The following is a 20,337-nucleotide window of genomic DNA, read 5'->3' on the forward strand; positions in this document are numbered from 1 at the left end:
TTATACGAATAGTGGGTTAGCTTGCATGTGTGGGCATAGTATGAAGTCTTTACCTAAAAGTTTAAACATTTATACTATTTGAAAAAGCGGAAAGAAAAAAAGAGAATAAAATATAATTTAAAGCATTTATTTGGCACTGAAGCCATGATCCGTCTGCATTATTAAACAGTGTTGCATTAACCTTCATTGATAAAATAAATAATAGGGAATACATATTATTATTAGTAGTAGTATAAGAAGTATATTACTGCCTTAAGTCAGTAACTTAAGCAGTAATGCAAAGTAATAATAAATAAGTGAATAAATAGCCTAAATGAAAGGAAGAAGAGGGACCAAAAATCAGCAGGTCTAGTGCAATTACTGTAAAAAATATCTAGTCTAGTGCCCCTCTATGGGATTAATGCCCCCTCAGTTATGACATCCTGGTGCCGGGCCTGTTCTGCTTGCCTGTGTTCATTGTACAAAGTTGTAATGATAGAAAACAGTTTAATACTCTGGAATGGCATAGTCTGGAATTTTCTTTTTACCCTCTGTAATTCAAGGGTGCTGGACAACGGAGTTTAGGATCCACATGCATTTTACTAAGAACAGTAGTCAGGCAGGCAGTCAAAACAGGGACAAACAGATGCATACAGAGAAGTCTGCAAGCGTTTTCAGGTTACATGCAGATGGTCAAAGACAGGCAGTGGGCAGAATAAACAATAAAACAAGGCAAGAGTGGAACACATAGAGACTAGACACAAGAAACGCTTAGAAATGTTAATCCAAACAATATTCAGCAAAGTATGTGTGTGTGCTGTATATATATAGTCTGTGTAATCAGTCCATGAGCAGCTCCCAGCTGTGTGTGTAATCAAAGGAAAACTGGAACAAGTGTGTGTGTGGTGACAGGAGTTGTAGTTTATATGGTGGCAGAATTGTAGTCTGAGTGAAAGTAAATGTTCTCCAGTGATCTATGAGTGACAGTGGTGATCGTGACAAATCCCACCTCTAGGAGGGGATTCCAGATGCTCCTAACACAGGTCAAAAAGGCGGTGAAACAGGTCTGTCTGGAGCATGGAACTCTGGAACGTAGAGCTGTGAAGGGCCTGGAGCGTGGAGCTGTAGTAAGTCTGGGGCTTAGGTTCAGACTCAGGTGGCAGCTCTGGCCGTTTGTAGGAATCATGAGGATCCGGTGCCCAACATTTGGAGAGTTTTAGAGGATCTTGCGCCCGCCATTCAGGGAATTCTGGAGGATCTGGCACCCTCTCTGGGGACATTTTTTTTAGAATTCTACAACACTGTCAGAAAAAAATGCACCAACAAGGTACATTAAATATAACTGTACCTTTAAAGGTACACAATAGGCCCTTATTTTGTACCCCATATGAATTTTGAGATATAAACTAGAGGTACAGAAAGTTACCTTTTAGGGTACCTCCACAGTGATGAGCATTTATACCTAAGAATAGCATGCTTTTAACAGTTGTCAAATGTGTGTGAAACTCCACCGGTCTCACCTGTCATCTGAAGTCTTTTTTTTTTTTAAACTGGCTTTCTTAGTTTTCTAAAATGGTTGTGGTTTTACCAGTTAAACATCTAAATAAACACTACTGTATGATGATTAAGGAAGAAGAGCTACAGAGCTTCTGCCAAAGACACAAGTTAGGTTTACAAACAAACATCTACATTATTCCTGGTTAGTAAGAGCCACTTAAAAGAGTGACCATTTTTAAAATTGTCAATTTTGATATGTCAAATTTCTACTCTGAGGTTAATTTTATTATTTACTTAATAAGTAACTGCTTAGGTCCATATGTTAATTGTGAAACTAATGCAGATGTTGTTGCTCTTGTCCTGTAGCTGTGAGTGGGTGAAGCACCATGGCCAATGTTAAACAGCTGCTCGACGACTCACTGGATGGACTGGTAGAAGCTGAACTAAAGAAGTTTCAGGGGTGCTTAGTGGATCACCATAAAGAGATTTCAAGAGCTGAAATGGAGAATGCAGACAGGTTGAAGACTGTGGATAAGATGGTGTCATGTTTTGGATCAGAAAGAGCTGTGAAGACCACAGTGGACACCCTGAGGAAAATAAAGCAGAATAACTTGGCTGATCAGCTGGAGAAGACACAGCAGCAAGGTACTGTTTAATTCCCTCTCAAAATTTAGAAATGTGGTCATTTGATTCCATGTTAAAACCCTGTCCTAGCAGTGGTTTTTGAGTCAGATGTATTGTCATAACATTTATTGTACAGTTTCAGATGAGTTTCAGTTGAAGTCTTAAATTTAACATTGCTATGGACAACAGTGATGGTCAAGCGTAATGCTAATGCATGCAAATCAGTGCCTGTATTTCACATGATCAACATTTATTGTTTGTCTTCATTCATCTAAATTTGTTTATGTGTAATTGTTCTTTTTTTCATAAAGGGAAGCACGAGGGCATAATCATGTTTTACTTTAATAGTTTTTTCCTCTCCCTTGTAAAGGTGCAGCTTCAGAGAACTGTAAAACTCCTCATCTTAATTACACAAGCATTAGCCATAAACTAAAGAAGAAATTTAAAGAGGAATATGAGCAGATATTGCTTGGTAATTCACAGACGGGTCACCAGAAGAAGCTGGATGATATCTACACTGATCTATATGTGGTGGAGAACAAGACTGGAGGAAGAGAGAATGACCATGAGGTGATACAGATAGAGTCAAAACACAATGATCAGACAGCCAAGGATAAACCACTGAAGTGTAATGACATATTTAAAGTTCAGCCTGACACAGGTCAACAAAACAGAAGAGTCCTGACACTGGGGATCGCAGGAGTGGGAAAGACTGTCTCTGTCAACAAATTCATCCTTGACTGGGCTGAAGAAAAAGACAATCAGGAAATAGTCTTCATATTTCCACTGCCGTTCCGTAGACTGAATCTGATTAAAGAAGAAAAGTACAGTCTCATAGGTCTGCTTAACAAGTACTTCTTTAGTAGATCTGGAGGACTGAGCTCTCTTCCTGAAGAACAAGGCAAGGTCATGTTCATCTTTGATGGACTGGATGAATATCGCTTTGAATTGAACTTTAAAGAGGATGATGGATTAACAGATGTTGATAAGGAAATGACAGTGAGTAAGATAGTAACACATCTCTTAAAGAGAGAGCTTGTGCCTTCTTCCCTCATCTGGATCACATCCAGACCAGCAGCAGCCAGTCTGATACCCCAAATCTACATTGATCAGGTGACTGAGGTGCGAGGATTCAATGTTGAGCAGAAGGAGCAGTACTTCATCAAAAACAGCAGTGCTGAGGTTGCTGGAAACATCATCAGTCACATCAGGAAATCCAGGAGTCTGTATATCATGTGCCACATCCCTGTCTTCTGCTGGATCTCTCTCACTATTCTTCAGCCTTTGTTGGGTCAAGAGAGCAATGACAAAACACCCACAACTCTCACAGGGATGTACACCAGCTACTTACTGTCTCAAAAGCAACAAATGACAGAAAAATACAGCAACAATTCTGAACCTGAAGCCAAGGCCTGGTGTTTTGAAGACATTGTTCTGAAGCTTGGGAAACTGGCCTTTAAACAGCTGGAGGAAGGACAACTGATTTTCTACAAAACAGATCTGGAGAAGTGTGGGCTAGATGTCAAGGAAGGGTCTGTGTTCTCTGGGTTATGTACTCGAATGTTTCAGGAGGAAAACCCCATTTCAGGGGAACAGGTGTACAGTTTTGTTCATCTCAGCGTTCAGGAGTTCATTGCTGCTCTCTATGTGTTTTTCACTTACAAAGACAAGAAAGCAAATCTATTTCTTGATTCCTGGAAAAAGGAACTGACATGGAAAGTCTCTACAAAGCCCCTGTTTAAACTTTATAAGGATGCAGTTAAGAAGACTTTACAAAGCAAGAACGGACACCTGGACCTTTTCCTCCGGTTCCTGCTGGGTCTCTCACTGGAGTCCAATCAGAGTGACCTGAAGCAGCTTCTGCCAGAACTGAAGCTCAAAACTGAGAACCTCAAAGACACGACAGATTATATCAAGAAGAAAATAGAGGAGGAGAAATCAGCAGAGAGGACCATCAACCTCTTCCACTGTCTGAATGAACTGAAGGATGACTTTGTGGAGGAACTCCAGAAGAGTCTGAGCTCTGGAAATCTCACATCACAGGATCTGTCCTCTGCTCAGTGGTCGGGTCTGGTGTTTGTGCTCCTGATGTCAGAAGAGACTCAAGAGAAGTTTGAACTGCAAAAGTACAGAAGATCTGATGAAGCACTGATGAGACTGACGCCAGTGGTCAAGAACACCACAAGAGCACTGTAAGAGTCTTATGAACACACTTATGCCCATTTCACACATCGATTTGCAACACATCTGCAGCCCGTGAGTCATATGTGTGCAGTGCAGAAACAGCACAGACTATTTGTTTTCACATCAAATATGTATCACTGATCTCCAGCTGTACACAATATCTGTTCTGTTTATGTTTACTCCACTTTCAGACATTCTTTTCAGTACTTTGACTCTCTTTTAACGCAATACAATAATATAATCTCACCTTTAAAAACTGATAACTCTAATCTGTTAACATAAGTTTGGAAAACGGAGAAAGTTTTTAATAATGATAACTAATAATTAATTATCACACAAAACTGTGAATTGTTTGGTAAAGAATAATTTTATGTTTATTTTACAGCCTTGTATTCTCCTTTAAATTCAGTATTTACAGAGTCCAAATAGTGATTTTACCTTTGCTCAAACTAAAAGACAACATTCAAGTGTTTTTGTCTCTGCTCTGGATTAATAGATAAATGCAAAATAATTAATTCTGTTTTCCCCTCACAGGCTTCAGAGCTGTAATCTTACTGTTCAGTGCTGTGAGAGTTTGTCTTCAGCTCTACAATCCTCAAACTGTGTGCTGAGAGAGCTGGACCTGAGTAACAATGACCTGCAGGATTCAGGAGTGAAGCTTCTCTCTGATGGACTGAAGAGTCAACACTGCAAACTGGAGACACTGAGGTCTGAATTCAAACACCTGACTGACTGACTGATTGATTGATTGATTGATTAAAGTTATTATTTACATGAAGTGAGTGACAAAAAAATACAATCTAAATTTGATTTGTTTTTTTATTTCTCAGATTTGTTACGTGTAAACTCACTGCTGATTCCTGTGAGAGTTTGTCTTCAGTTCTACAATCCTCAAACTGTGTTCTGAGAGAGCTGGACCTGAGTAACAATGACCTGCAGGATTCAGGAGTGAAGAAGCTTTCTGATGGACTGAAGAGTCAACACTGTAAACTGGAGACACTGAGGTAAATGATTCTCCACTCAACAATAACTAAAATATTTCATAATAGCCCACATTATTTCATAATAGAGCTTTTCATGCTTGAACATGTAAACCCTGGGTGATACTAAACCCCGGATGACAGGAATGATGGTATATCACACTGCTCATACTATACCTGTAGTTAACAAATAACCACCCAGAGTATTAATTATCAGATGATTTATTAACTGAACATCCTGCATAAATAAAAGAGCGCCAGAATAAATGTAGGAGCGCCAGAATAAATGCAGGAGCATCAGAATAAAGGCAGGAGCTCCAGAATAAAATGCAGGAGCGCCAGAATAAATGCAGGAGCGTCAGAATAAATGTAGGAGCGCAAGAATAAATGTAGGAGCGCAAGAATAAATGCAGGAGCATCAGAATAAATGCAGGAGCGTCAGAATAAATGTAGGAGCGCAAGAATAAATGTAGGAGCACCAGAATAAATGCAGGAGCGCCAGAATAAATGCAGGAGCGCCAGAATAAATGTAGGAGCGCTAGAATAAATGCAGGAGCGCCAGAATAAATGCAGGAGCTCCAGAATAAATGCAGGAGCGCCAGAATAAATGTAGGAGCGCCAGAATAAATGCAGGAGCATATTTCTCGTGCTCTCCGGGGGGAGGGCTCTGAGCTTGAGGAGACACCCCAACTTGAGTTATTCCCCTTATCAGGAAACAAAGAGGAGTTGGGTTCGAGCGAAGTTTCTAGCCCGGCCCCAGAACGCTCCCATCGGGAATGCAATGCAAGAGGTGAGGTGACGGGGTGGTGAACAAATGCTAAAGTTGTGAGATGCTGCAGGTAAGACAGCTTTGGTATATATAGGGGTTGTTCAAGAACTGATTCGATGATGGGATAATTGTCAATGACGTATTTGATACTGAAACTTCTGCGCATGCTCCTCCCGAAATTTGCTTACAAAACATCACTTCATGAGTTCACACAAGCATTCATTTAAGTATAAAGCATATTTGGCGTGCTGTCCAGGGGGAGGGCTCTGAGCTCGAGGAGACACCCCAACTCTAGTTGTTCCCCTTCTCAGGAAACAAAGAGGAGTTGGGATTCGAGCGAAGTATCTAGCCCGGCCCCAGAACGCTCCCCAAAAAACGCTATTGGTTACAGGACAGCAGCCAGACAATGTGCAAGCCCCCCAAAATTTGCTGGTCTAAAAAATTTGGAGGGGTGCTGTTGAGTTATAAGGTATGTGTTTTGGGAGGAAGCAGTTGCTGTGTTGATAGTGGTGCATGATGAATGTCTCCAGCAAGAGTGTCTGCTCCCACGGGAGACGGGCGTCCCATAGGAGCGGTCACTGCGTTAGCAATGGTGCATAATAAGATGTGCATCTCCCGTAGGAGTGGTCACTGCACTAGCAGTAGTGTGGAATCAAGTGTGTGTCTCCCGTGGGAGCGGTCACTGCGCTTGCAGTGGTGCATAATAATAAGGTGTATGTCTCTCGTGGGAGCAGTCACTGCGCTTGCAGTGGTGCAAAATTGTAAGGTGTACGTCTCCCGTAGGAGCGGTCACTGCGCTTGCAGTGGTGCATAATTATAAGATGTACATCTCCTGTAGGAGCGGTCGCTGCGCTTGCAGTGGTGCATAATATTAATGTATGCGTCCCCCGTAGGAGCGGTCACTGCGCTAGCAGTGGTGCATGATAATAAGGTGTATGTCTCCCGTGGGAGCAGTCACTGCGCTTGCAGTGGTGCAAAATTGTAAGGGGTACGTCTCCCGTAGGAGCGGTCACTGCGCTTGCAGTGGTGCATAATTATAATATGTACATTTCCTGTAGGAGCGGTCGCTGCACTTGCAGTGGTGCATAATATTAATGTATGCGTCCCCCATAGGAGCGGTCACTGCGCTAGCAGTGGTGCATGATAATAAGGTGTATGTCTCCCGTGGGAGCAGTCACTGCGCTTGCAGTGGTGCTGTTATGGTTATTTAAGATGGAAAGGCTAGGGTTAACGCAACATTTAAAAATGATGACCCTTTTATGAATGGTGGTGGCAATTGAGCAGACAAACAACCAAATTATGCCAAAATATTTATAATTTAGAATCTATTTATTTTACAAAGTGGATAACTGATAAACAAAGTATATACAAGATAAAGAAAACAAGAATAAATAAATGGTTGTAATAAAGGGGAGGAGGAACAAAAGTGGCGCCAAAGAAAAGAAAATAATATAACAAAACACAACTCTAACTAGAACCCACAATCTCTATACTATCTAATAAAAGAAAGAAAAAGAAAAGTCTTCAGCGTTTTCACGGCCTATCTAAACTACACTTCTAAATACAAACGTAAACAAAACTTACAATTAGTGGCGCACACTTCTAAACTAGTGTGTATAATACATTGGTATCTCCTACGTGTAGCAACATGTAGGTCACGTGACATCTACCCTGTTCCTCGAATCCCATGGATGTCGTATATCTGGTAATCAGAGAGAAAACACAATTAGAACACTTTTTAAGATCGATTTCAGCACATATGATTATAACACACATAACACAAGAAACTGTCACATCATCCAGCCATCCAGCAAAACACACAGTCAACCAACATAGCAAACACACAACAGTGAGCAAGCAAAAAGCAAGCTAGCTTTCGACTGCACCGGCTTCCTTTTAAAGTGGGGAAGCCTGCTTGTGATTGGACAATGATGATGTCATCGCAAACGGTAATGATGACTGGCATCTAGCTTAGCCAATAGGTAGATGAGCAGGGCGGACCTAAAGAAAATTATAGGTAGAGAAGGAGGGAGAGAGAAAAAAACACAAACAAACACAGGCACAGATACTGAGCCGTAACAGGTGCAAAATTGTAACGTGTACGTCTCCCTTAGGAGCGGTCACTGCGCTTGCAGTGGTGCATAATTATAAGATGTACGTCACCCGTAGGAGCGGTCGCTGCACTTGCAGTGGTGCATAATATTAATGTATGCGTCCCCTGTAGGAGCGGTCACTGCGCTAGCAGTGGTGCATGATAATAAGGTGTGCGTCTCCTGTAGGAGTGGTCACTGCACTAGCAGTAGATTGAAATAAGGTGTGCATCCCCCTCGGTCACTGTGTTTGCAGTAGTGCATAATGATAAGGAGTCTGACTCCAGTAGGAGCGGTAAGTACAATTGCAATAGTACTTAATGATAGGGTGTGCAACTCCTGTAGGAGCAGTCACTGCGCTTGCAATGATACAAAATGATAAAGTGTGTGACTCCTGTAGGAGCGGTAACTGCGCTTGTAGTGGTGCATGATAAATAAGGTGTGCGTCTCTAGTGAGAGCGGTCACTGTGCTAGCAGTGGTGCATAATAATATGGTGTACGTCTCCCGTAGGAGTAGTCACTGCGCTTGCAGTAGTACGTAATAGGGTATGTGTCCCCAGTGGGAGTGGTCGCTGTGTGGCAGTAACCTTATAATAAAACTACTTGAAGGGGTTAATGACCAGGATTAGGAAAGGTTTAGGGGTTGAAATAGTAAAAAGGGGGCAATGATGGAGCATTTCCACAGATTTTTCCATTTAATTTCTATGGAAAACTTAATTGATAGGATTAAGGGAACTTAAGGTACTTAAGTTTTTTTTACATGTTAAGTACCTTGACGATGAATCTAAGGAATATAATCTATACGTGGCCCAAGATCACGGGTGGAAGCAAAAGAGAAGAGAGGAGGGGCTGCTGGTGCAAGTGACGACAGCAGAGGCGGCCTCGCGCTGGAACTTGCATCAGGGCCTGAAAAAAAGTTGGGGACTAGAGCCGTTTGCGGAGGCATGCTCGCGCTACTGATGGCCCTAGGAGCACAGGTGGAAGGAATAGAGAAGAGTGGAGGCGCTGCCGGCGTTAGTGACGTCAGCGGAGGCGGCCTCGCGCTGGAACTTTCATTGGGGCCTGACAGAAAGTTGGGGGCGAGAGCCGTTTGCGGAGGTGTGCTCGCAATACTGATGGCCCTAGGATCACAGGTGGAAGGAAAAGAGAAAAGAGAAGGGGCTACCGGCATTAGTGACATCAGCGGAGGCGGCCTCGCGCTGGAACTTGAGTCAGGGCCTGAAGACAGTTGGGGGCTAGAGCTGTTTGCGGAGGCATGCTCGCGCTACTGATGACCCTAGGATAATAATAATAATAATAATTCCTTACATTTATATAGCGCTTTTCTGGGCACTCAAAGCGCTTTACACACAATGGGGGGAATCTCCTCATCCACCACCAGTGTGCAGCATCCACCTGGATGAGTCGACGGCAGCCATTTTGCGCCAGACCGCACACCACACACCAGCTGATTGATGGAGAGGAGACAGCAATGAAGCCAATTGGAATATGGGGATGGTTAGGAGGCCATGCTGGACAAAGGCCAGTGGGCAGAGTAAACCCCTACTCTTTTCGAAGGACATCCTGGGATTTCACAGAGAGTCGGGACCTCGGTTTAACGTCTAATCCGAAAGACGGCGCTCACTCAGCAGTATAGCGTCCCCGTCACTATACTGGGGCATTAGGACCCACACAGACCGCAGGTTGGGCGCCCCCTGCTGGCCTCAATAACACCACTTCCGGCAGCAACCTAGCTTTCCCATGTGGTCTCCCATCCAGGTACTGACCAGGCGCAGCCCTGCTTAGCTTCAGTGGGCAACCATGTGAGAGTTGCAGAGAGCTAGCTGCCGGCAATAGGATCACAGGTGGAAGGAAAAGATAAGAGGCTGCCGGCATTAGTGACGTCAGCAGAAGCGGCCTCATGCTGGAACTTGCGTCAGGGCCTGAAGAAAGTTGGGGGCTAGAGCCGTTGCGAAGGCATGCTCGTGCTACTAATGGCCCTAGGATCACAGGTGGAAGGAAAAGAGAAGAGAGAAGGGGCTGCCGGCGTTAGTGACATCAGCGGAGGCGGCCTCACACTGGAACTATGTCACGGCCTTAACAAACCTGGTTAATCTGCAAGCGGCATGAGGGAAGAGTCCGATTGTTAAGTGATGACCTGTTGGTGACGTATGTAATACTGTTTCTGGGTCCAAGCTGCCACTTATTTGAGTTGAGAAATTTATTCGTTTATGATCACTTTTAATTCTTATCACACGATAAAGTTAATTTTATACTAAATCCTATTTGGGCTTGCTGCATAACAAATACCAAAATCTTAACAATTTTTTAAAATGTATCACTTTCTGGCCATCAGATATGAGGTGTGGATATATGTATTGCGATCGTGATTTTCGAAGTATTAAATCACTTTGTAAACATTATAATTAACATTTCATGAGTCTCCCCGTGCAGTAAGTTGCGAAATTATTCGTTTATGATCATATGATCACATATTACACGTTAAGTTAGTTTATAAGAAGTCATACACAATGTACATAACCATTTTTGGGCTTGCTGCATTACAAATACCAAATTTTAACAATTTATAAAAATTAATCACTTGCGTCATGTATGAGGCATAGACATAATAATGTGATCATGATTTTCGAAAGTAATAAATCGCTTTGTAAACTTTATATTACCATTTCGTGAGTCTCCCCATGCAGTTGATTAGAGCGCTTGGACCCGGAAGCCGCTTCGCGTGACGTCACACTTACGAGCGGACAGGCTTGTTATTCCTAAATTTGGGGCGCCAAGAGCAGTGGCGCTACTAAGTGGAAATGTTCCGTGCGTGGGGGATGGACGAGGCTGTTGCAGAGACATACTCATGCTGTCATGGCGAATTGGCCGATGGTGGAGCTTCGCCTGTAGAGCGGCGGCCTGGCACTCGCTTGATCTGGGCCGGTGGTTGCCAAACTGGGGAGCGGCTCAGGTTTGTTGCTGGTGTCTGGAAGAGCGGCGGCGTGGCGGGCCTAAGTTAAGACCACGGACTCTGTTGATATGCTCTGCCGAGTGCTGATGCGCTAAATGTCGGCTTGGAGTTTGCAAGAGGAGCCATGTCATCCTCATGGAAATTTGCTGTTTGGACAAGGCTACAGCGATTGGATGTGCCAATGATAAAGTCGTGAGATGCTGCAGGTAAGACAGCTTTGGTATATATAGGGGTTGCTCAAGAACTGATTTGATGATGGGATAATTGTCAATGGCGTATTGTTACGCCCTCGGGGCGAAACAAGTAAAAAATAAGAGGGGGAAGCCAAAAATCACGTTACAAAAGTTTTATTTAAGCCCACTGTGATCAAACATTAGGCAAGAACGCCCCGCCAACTCGCACGCCGCTGGTCTCCGTCCCAACCCTTAGCCGGAAGAATCAGACTCCCAAACAGTGGCAGGACGCTGATAAAAGAGCGCTCACTTAGACTCAGGTGTTCCCCATCCACCTGATTATGCCCCGCAATGTTACAGCGCATCTGTAGAGGGAGCAAAACAGACACACAGACAGACACGGCAGACAAATGACAGCGCAGCAGGCGTCACACCCTCCCCCATAAACAGGAAACAACGTTTCCATACAATAAACCATAAACATGTACATAATAAAAAGAAAGTGAATACAAACCCATATTTACAAGGGGGCCCTAGACAGGGCGTCGGCCACTATATTCTCAGAGCCTTTTAAGTGCCGAATGTCCAAATGAAAAGGTTGGAGAAACAAGCACCAGCGCATAAGCCGTTGGTTAGGATTTTTAAGCGAGTGCAAAAAGGTAAGAGGATTATGATCGCTATAAATCGTTAAAGGTGAACTATCTCCTCCCACATACACCTCAAAGTGTTGGAGAGCCCAAATTAACGCGAGCGCTTCTTTTTCGATGGTAGAATAATTCTGTTGATAACTATTGAATTTTCGTGAAAAAAAAACAAACCGGACGCTCGATGCCCACATCATCCTCTTGAACCAACACTGCACCCGCTCCCTCTTTACTGGCATCCACCATAATCTTAAATGGTTCTCCTAGCCGGGGAGCCATCATGACTGGTGCTGACGTAAGCAACGCCTTCACTGCATCAAACGCAGTTTGACAAGACTCGGACCACACAAATAAAGCTTTGGACTTAAGCAGATCAGTTAAAGGGGCAACCACTGTGGAAAAGTTTCTACAAAAACAGCGGTAAAACCCTACAAGTCCCAGAAAGCGCATTAATTCTTTCTTAGTGACAGGCACCGGATATTCATCTATCGCCTGCACCTTCGCCCTCACTGGACGCACCTGTCCTTGTCCCACTACCTTGCCCAGGTACGTCACCGTCGCCCCTGCAAATTCGCATTTAACGAGATTGATGGTAAGGTTGGCCTGCGAGAGGCGATCGAGAAGGCGGCGCAAACGACAAAGATGCTCCAGCCAGCTGTCACTCACAACAATCGTATCGTCCAAATAAACGGTAACCCCTTCTAATCCCGCGACTATTTTGTTCATTAATCTCTGAAACGTTGCGGGCGCGTTTCGCAGGCCGAAGCTCATCACCCGGTAGGAGTATAACCCATCAGGTGTTATAAACGATGATAATTCCCTCGCACGCTCACTTAAGTAGACCTGCCAATAGCCCTTAAGTAAATCCAATTTAGTCACGAATTTTGCAGCACCGACCTGATCAATACAATCCTCCATCCTCGGTAGAGGAAAGGAGTCTGGTTTTGTTACTGAATTTAATTTTCTATAGTCCGTACAAAAACGGAAACTATCGTCGGACTTCCGAACTAAAAGACACGGAGATGACCAGCAAGAGGAAGAGGGTTCAGCCAGTTTATTGTCGAGCAAATACTGAACTTCTGCTCTCAATACATCACGCTTATTCAGGGGAACACGATAAAAGCGCTGGCGGATAGGCGTGGCTTCCCCCACATCTATATCATGCGTCAAAACACTCGTCTGTGTCGGTACATCGGAAAATAACTGGAAACTCCGATAACAACTGAATTAATTCTTGTTGTTGAGTAGCATCTAGACGTTTAAAATCGAATAATAACTTTTTAAAAGTCTCAGAATTCTTTAACCTACCCTGCAACACGCAATCATCGGGTGTTTTCAATTCATCCGCCTGCATATCCATCACATGATGCGCATAGTGCTCAGGAAAACTATAAACCAGCGCTACAGGATTTACCTGCATTGGTGTGACACAGTGTCGATTAAAATATGGCTTTAAAATATTAACGTGACAAACTTGTGTTTTCTTTTTACGATCTGGTGTTAAAATAGTGTAATTGTCATTACTGCCAATGTGCGTCACCTTATATGGCCCAGTGTACTTGGCTTGAAAGGGCGATCCCAACACCGGGAGGAGCGCAACAACCTGGTCTCCCACGCTAAACTGTCGGCGTTCAGTGCGACGGTCAAACAGGCGCTTCATCTTTTTCTGGGAACTACCCAACTGCTTTTTAGCTAGTTCCCATGCCAACGAAAGCCGTCGACGAAAACCCAAAACATAATCCGACAATTTTTCTGGCGGATCTAAATCGGTCCACTGATCGTGCAAAACAGCCAGTACCCCCCGAACTTTATGAGCAAAAACGAGTTCATTCGGGCTATAGCCAATACTTTGTTGAGTTACTTCCCGGGCTGACAGCATCAGCCACGGGAGGCCCTCCTCCCAATCTCTGTCCATCTCAACGCAATAAGCCCGGAGCAAGGATTTTAAGGTGGAATGGAAGCGCTCTAGCGCACCTTGACTTTGCGCATGATACGCAGTGGACAAATTGTGTTTAATCCCCAAATGACGAAGTACTTCGGCAAACAAGTTTGAAGTAAAATTACTTCCCTGATCGGACTGAATAACTTTAGGTAAGCCAAAAATAGAAATAAATTGAGTGAGAGCTTTTACAATAGCCTTAGTGTTAATAGAACGCAAAGGAAACGCGGCCGGATAACGAGTGACCTGGCACATCACTGTTAGCAGATATTCACTCCCCGCTTTCGAGCGAGGGAGTGGCCCAACACAGTCAATGATGAGATGCTCGAAAGGTTGGCATACGGCAGAAATGGGCTGCAGAGGCGCCGGTTTTAACGGCTGATTAGGCTTACCAGTCAACTGGCATGTATGACAGGTTTTAACATAACTGGCGACATCTTTTTTGATTCGTGGCCAGTAAAAATAACGAAGAATTCTGTCATACGTCTTTTTAATGCCAGCATGACCGGCAAGACCATCATGGGCAGTTTTTAAAACTACCGGCCGCCATTTAACGGGCACCACCACCTGGACAAAAGGATCCCCCACACAAAAACCAGCATGTGGAGACCATTTTCTCAATAATACCCCATCTCTGATGAAATAACCCTGTGCCCGGTTCCGAATATCAACATCATCATAAACTTGCTCATACTGAGCTTTTAAAGTTACAACGCTCTGCTGTTCCTTCGAGAGCTCTTCCCTAGAAACGGCCAGTGGGTAATCAGTTAACGGAAAAAAACCTTCAGTACTTACAGGTTTTACTTCAGATTGCGCCCGGCTAGCAGATCGAGTCACTGCACAAGCAACAAACACATCAGGATTTTGCGGAGCACTCTCATCCAGACAGTCACAATAGGGAGGCGGGTTAGAAACTATCAAAGGTGGCGTTTCCCCAACCCAAACGCGTCCGCCCGCCAGATTATTGCCAAGAATAAGTGACACGCCATCAACGGGCAGAACAGGTCGCACGCCAAGCTCTACATCGCCCTGCACTAAGTCACAATTCAGAGTCACTTTATGTAAGGGTACAGATAATGTATTTAATCCAATGCCACGAATTAACAACGACTTACCAGTGTCAGACTCCAGTGAAAACGGCAATATCGATTCCAAAATAAAGGAAGCCGATGATCCTGTATCTCGGAGAATTTTTAATGCTATCCTGTTACCACTTTTAAGTGACACAAAACCATCCGAAATAATGGATTAAAAATATCCTGGCGGTCTAACACGCTTGATGTATTCGCCGGTATTTCAGCTGACAGAGCGGACAGCGATACAGGACCCACAAGCGCAGCGGGCTTTACAAAACCGGCGGATTTAGTTAGCTGTGCTTTGGCACTTTTTGATTTAAGAACGGGACAATTTGATTTCCAATGCCCTTCTTCTAAGCAGTAGTTACAAGTCAAATCGTGTCTATTTGATGGACTTTTAGGACGCCTTGCCTGGTTCAAATAAACGGATGGAGAACTTAAGCAGGGAGAAAGGCGATCACTTCTGAACCCGTCTGCACGAGTTTTATGAATGAGTTCCCACTCATCGGCCAGCACTGCTGCCTGGGACGCGGTCTTAACATTACGCTCGGCAATGTAAGTGACAACAATATCTGGAAGCGTATTTTTAAATTGCTCCAATAAAACCAAATTTATCAGATCATCCAATGTGGTCACTTCTGCCAACATACGCCAACGATTAAATCGCAAAGTTAGATCTCTCACAAATTCCACATGCGTTTGATTGGATTCACGCCCCAAAGAACGAAACTGCTGGCGATAACTTTCCGGCACAAGCTCATACATCTTTAAAACAGATGACTTCACATTTTCGTAAATTTGACTCTCCTCAACTGATAAAGCAGAATACGCTTGCTGGGCCTTTCCCGTCAAAACGCACTGAAGGAGTAAGGTGCGCTCAATGTCACTCCACTTATAAGCTACAGCAATCCTCTCAAATAACAGAAAAAAGTTTCCACATCAGACTCATTAAACGTTAGGAGAGGAGGCTGCAACACTTTCAGCAGGGAACTTACCCTCTTTTAGAAGATCAAGTCGTTTCTGCTCGACCTGCACGCGCTGCTGCTCCAATCGACTCTCCTCAATCTTATGTTCTATTTTAGCTTTCTCACAATCTAAACGCCGTTTCTCACATTCAGTGTCGCGCTGCAACATCAACAACTCTTTCTGCTGCTCGAATGAAAGTGCACCAAACCCAGGTTGTATCGGAGCCGGTGCTTCCACAAGCACATTCAGATCAAACAGCGACGCTTTTAAAATCTGCTTTATCCCCTCCTTCGTTCTCTTCTGAAGTGCGGAGAGCTCAATTTCGTAATGAGTTGCTAATTCTAATAATTGATCCTTCGTCATTAAGTCTAAGTCCTCCGACGGAGTTTGAACAAACGTTTCCACAACACTCGCCATAGAAAAAAAAATCTAATTAACTCCAATCCAATAATAATAATAATAATAATATCACCGTTATTGCCACCAATCAAACAGAAATAAAACCTCCCCGACTCTTCACTAATGTAGACCCTAATCTTCAACTGGCCCAAGACCGGGAATTTATGCACTATATACCGCAAGTTTGGGAGAACCACCAATGTACAAGTAATTCCCCAAACCTCGGCCGTGCTCCCGAGACAAATGCTACCAAGCCCCAAGCCAGCCAAAAACAACAAACTAAAATAAAAAAATAACGTATCCGAAGACACGTTCTTCACCTACCAGGGGACAGTTTATTTCTGCACAATTTGGCTAGGTTTCTTTTGACGGATTAGACTATGATTAGAACTTAATCAAATATTACACTTGGGCAGGACGGAGACCACAAATTGCCTGCCAACCACTACTTTCCCCCTCCTAACAAAATAAGCTAATAATCAAAGCAAAACATAATAATAAAATAAAACACTTACCAAACGAAAATCTAACCAAAACAAACCGATCGACGCAAAAATAGTCTTCACAAGGATGAGCCCCCAATTGTTACGCCCTCGGGGCGAAACAAGTAAAAAATAAGAGGGGGAAGCCAAAAATCACGTTACAAAAGTTTTATTTAAGCCCACTGTGATCAAACATTAGGCAAGAACGCCCCGCCAACTCGCACGCCGCTGGTCTCCGTCCCAACCCTTAGCCGGAAGAATCAGACTCCCAAACAGTGGCAGGACGCTGATAAAAGAGCGCTCACTTAGACTCAGGTGTTCCCCATCCACCTGATTATGCCCCGCAATGTTACAGCGCATCTGTAGAGGGAGCAAAACAGACACACAGACAGACACGGCAGACAAATGACAGCGCAGCAGGCGTCACAGTATTCGATACTGAAACTTCTGCGCATGCTCCTCCCGAAATTTGTTTACAAAACATCACTTCAGAATGGGCTTTCCTCCATTATGCTGACCGCTGTATGTGACTTATTGACCTTATTCTAAAATGCGGAAGTGCGCCTGTTTTCGCGATTGTCTTAGAACTTCCGATTCAGTCGCCTATGGGAGAAATGACTAGGAATAATAAACGGCAGAAAATGGCCAAACTACTTGCTCAACAAACAAATGTTTGCATGACTACACAGACCAAGTAGCATAATATAATAAGAAAATATTAAATTGCAACATCAAGCAGCGTAACGAGCAGTTGTTAACGTCAAAAAATAAATGGAAGTTAATGTGACCGGAAGTCGCGAGACAAAAAGATTCATATGGCAGCGCCCGCTCGACAGCTGAGAATAAGGTGAATACAGCCGCACATATAATATATATTTGAAATGGTGTAAAACGTGTTCGCCAAACTCTCTTGTGCATTAATCCAGCATTTAATAATCATTTCTGAATGAGTCTGAGACACTGAAGTAGAGGAATGACAAACGCTTTAAACACAAGAATAAATCAGATTTAAACATGAAAAACAATTACTGTAAATCTAAATCATATTTGAAGAGCTTTAATATAGATTTCACTAATAGTTGCTGTCTTAGTTCACTGTTTGAAAACTTTACCAGTTTGTGTCTGTCTGTGGGTGTCAACATTCAACATTTCTGTGTGAAAGTGAAGCGCAGCAAGCACAAATAAACATTATACCAGTGTTAATCCTGTTTCAGAGCAGAACAGTGGATCTGGAGGTGTGAAAGCAGCAGAGTTAAACGCTAAAGTCAAGCTGTTTTGTGTCCTGCTGAAGGTTTGAGCTGCTCTTATATTTGTGCAGTTTCAGTTTCTTGAAAACAAATAAAAGTCTCATGATAAAGTGTGTGAAATAATCCTGATTACTCGCTCATCTAAAACAATATCTGGTAAAGGCTGAATGTGAAGGAGAGTCAGCAGTCATGATTATTGATCAGCTGTTTTTCTCCTGACAGAATAAAAGTCCCCTAATGGAGCATCAGTGTGAATGTGACTGTGGGTCAGGTGATGAACACATGAAGAGAGCGGGTTTGTGTTTGTCTGAGCTCATTTTGTTTTAGTCCACAACAGAATCACAATATAAATGATGAAATCAGCTCATTTCCTGTTGTGTTTTATACATGACTTTAAGATGATCTTCTGAGCTCAAGTGTGTCTTCTTCCTCCTCACAGCAGACTTTACAGCTTGATGTGGTGTATTATGAACAATGTCTTTGCTCTGTACACTTCTACAGATGATGTCGAGTCCTTGTTGAGTGTGTGAGTGTGTTTGCTGATGCGAGGGCTCGATCAATAAGGAGAGCTAATCAGGATGTGTGTGTTCATCACTGCTGTTGACATGAGCAGAAACAGCAGTCAGCATCTTCACAACACAAAGAGATGTGTGATTGTCCAACTGTGTGATGTGGACTATTGCTGTGTTTGTAGATTGTCTGGCTGTATGGTGACAGAGGAAGGCTGTGGTTTTCTGTCTTCAGCTCTGACTTCAAACCCCTCACACCTGAGAGAGCTGGATCTGAGCTACAATCATCCAGGAGATTCAGGAGTCGAGCTGCTCTCTGAACAACTGGAGGATCCAAACTACACACTGGACAAACTCAAGTATGTGGAGCATCACTGGCCTTGTGCTTTTACACTGAATGGCTTTAAAAAGACACTAGAAAGCTCTTTTGTGATCAGCTTCAGTTTTCTGTGAGGACAGACAGAAGATACAGCTTGTAGAGTATTCCAGTCATGTCTATGAAGAGCAAATCATTGAGTGTGAAATGAATCTCCTCTGTAAATGTTGGAGTGTATTGGCTCAGTTACAGTGACATTAAGCGGGACACACTGTACAGTTTCAGCATTTGAGCTGAGCAGAGAAACTTCTTCCTCCATTTCTGCTGAAGAATCCTACAATATCAGGTCAGGAATAGGGTTGGGGATTGAAGATGGATTCAGATTCTGGAATCAGACACTTGGATTAATGTTCAGACTCTTGTTCTAAAATCAACATCTGGATTCCTCTTCTCTGTGCACACATGTGTATTTTTCACTTGCTAATCTGTCAGGAACTTGGGCGCTGGCGAGCAGCTTTAATAATCTGAACATAGTTTAGAGATGGACTGCAACATGTGCTCAAAGGCTGCATGTGCTGAAGAACGGTGGCAAAGCTAAGTGTGATCACTGTAATAAATGAATGTTGCAGCAGGGTGTCTCCATCAACATGAGCAGTATCTGCGCTCGCTTCACCAACAGCAGAGGAAAAGAACGCACTGTGTTACATTCATTGTGCATCCCGGCTCAACCAACAAGTGTTGTGTGTTTTAGCTCAAGAGTTTGGAGCATGTAGCTGAGCAGCTCAGTGCTAGCTTTAGCTTATTAGCTGAGGGGGAAACTAAACAGCTCATTCTCTCCATCTGTGTGTGTTTACAGTCTGGATCATGGAGGACACACCAGGATTACAGCAGGACCACGCAAATGTAGGACTACACACACACACACACACACACACACACACACGAGGATTACAGCAGGACTGCACAAATGTAGGACTACACACACACACACACAAACACACACACACACTCTCTCACACACACTTTCTCACACACACACACACACACACTCTCTCTCTCTCACACACACACAAAGATGCGCACACTCTCTCTCCCACACACACACACAAATACACAAACTCACTTACACACACACATACACTCACACACACAATCGGACATACACACTTTCTCTTTCTCACACACACACACACACTCTCTCTCTTTCTCACACACACACACGCACACACTCTCTTTTTCTCTCACACACACACACACATACACAAACTCACTTACACACACACACTCTCTCACACACACTTTCTCACACACACACACACACACAAAGATGCGCACACTCTCTCTCTCTCCCACACACACACACACACACACAGAAATACACAAACTCACTTACACACACAAATGCACACATACACTCACACACACAACCGGACATACACACTTTCTCTTTTTCACACACACACACACACGCACGCACGCACACACTCTCTTTCTCTCACACATACACAAA

General features: G+C 43.6%; 2 protein-coding genes, 1 long non-coding RNA gene and 1 pseudogene across 7 annotated transcripts in view; 1 reads left to right on the forward strand and 3 right to left on the reverse strand.

Moving 5' to 3' along the window:
* LOC101886199 (uncharacterized) overlaps positions 1-20,337 on the reverse strand; it is an 883,799-nt gene that overhangs the window by 327,451 nt on the left and 536,011 nt on the right. The gene's annotated exons all lie outside the window — the stretch shown is intronic.
* LOC148680953 (uncharacterized) overlaps positions 1-20,337 on the reverse strand; it is a 217,811-nt pseudogene that overhangs the window by 158,679 nt on the left and 38,795 nt on the right. The gene's annotated exons all lie outside the window — the stretch shown is intronic.
* The window catches only part of LOC148680963 (protein NLRC3-like), a 156,759-nt gene that overhangs the window by 121,002 nt on the left and 15,420 nt on the right, over positions 1-20,337 (forward strand). For 2 of the 4 annotated variants that reach the window (XM_088650082.1, XM_088650083.1), the window contains 4 exons: positions 4,819-4,992; positions 5,115-5,288; positions 18,697-18,870; positions 19,684-19,730. In XM_088650082.1, coding sequence (XP_088506208.1) covers positions 4,819-4,992; positions 5,115-5,288; positions 18,697-18,870; positions 19,684-19,730 — 569 coding nt within the window. Of the gene's footprint in view, positions 1-1,842; positions 2,122-2,470; positions 4,293-4,818; positions 4,993-5,114; positions 5,289-18,696; positions 18,871-19,683; positions 19,731-20,337 lie in introns of all 4 variants that reach the window. The other 2 variants (XM_088650084.1, XM_088650085.1) reach the window with 2 other exon arrangements.
* Positions 1-20,337, reverse strand: part of LOC148680967 (uncharacterized) — a 663,035-nt gene that overhangs the window by 56,334 nt on the left and 586,364 nt on the right. The gene's annotated exons all lie outside the window — the stretch shown is intronic.

Source organism: Danio rerio, chromosome 4 (genome assembly GCF_052040795.2).
Source record: "Danio rerio strain M-AB ecotype USA chromosome 4, GRCz13ab, whole genome shotgun sequence".
Taxonomy (NCBI): domain Eukaryota; kingdom Metazoa; phylum Chordata; class Actinopteri; order Cypriniformes; family Danionidae; genus Danio; species Danio rerio.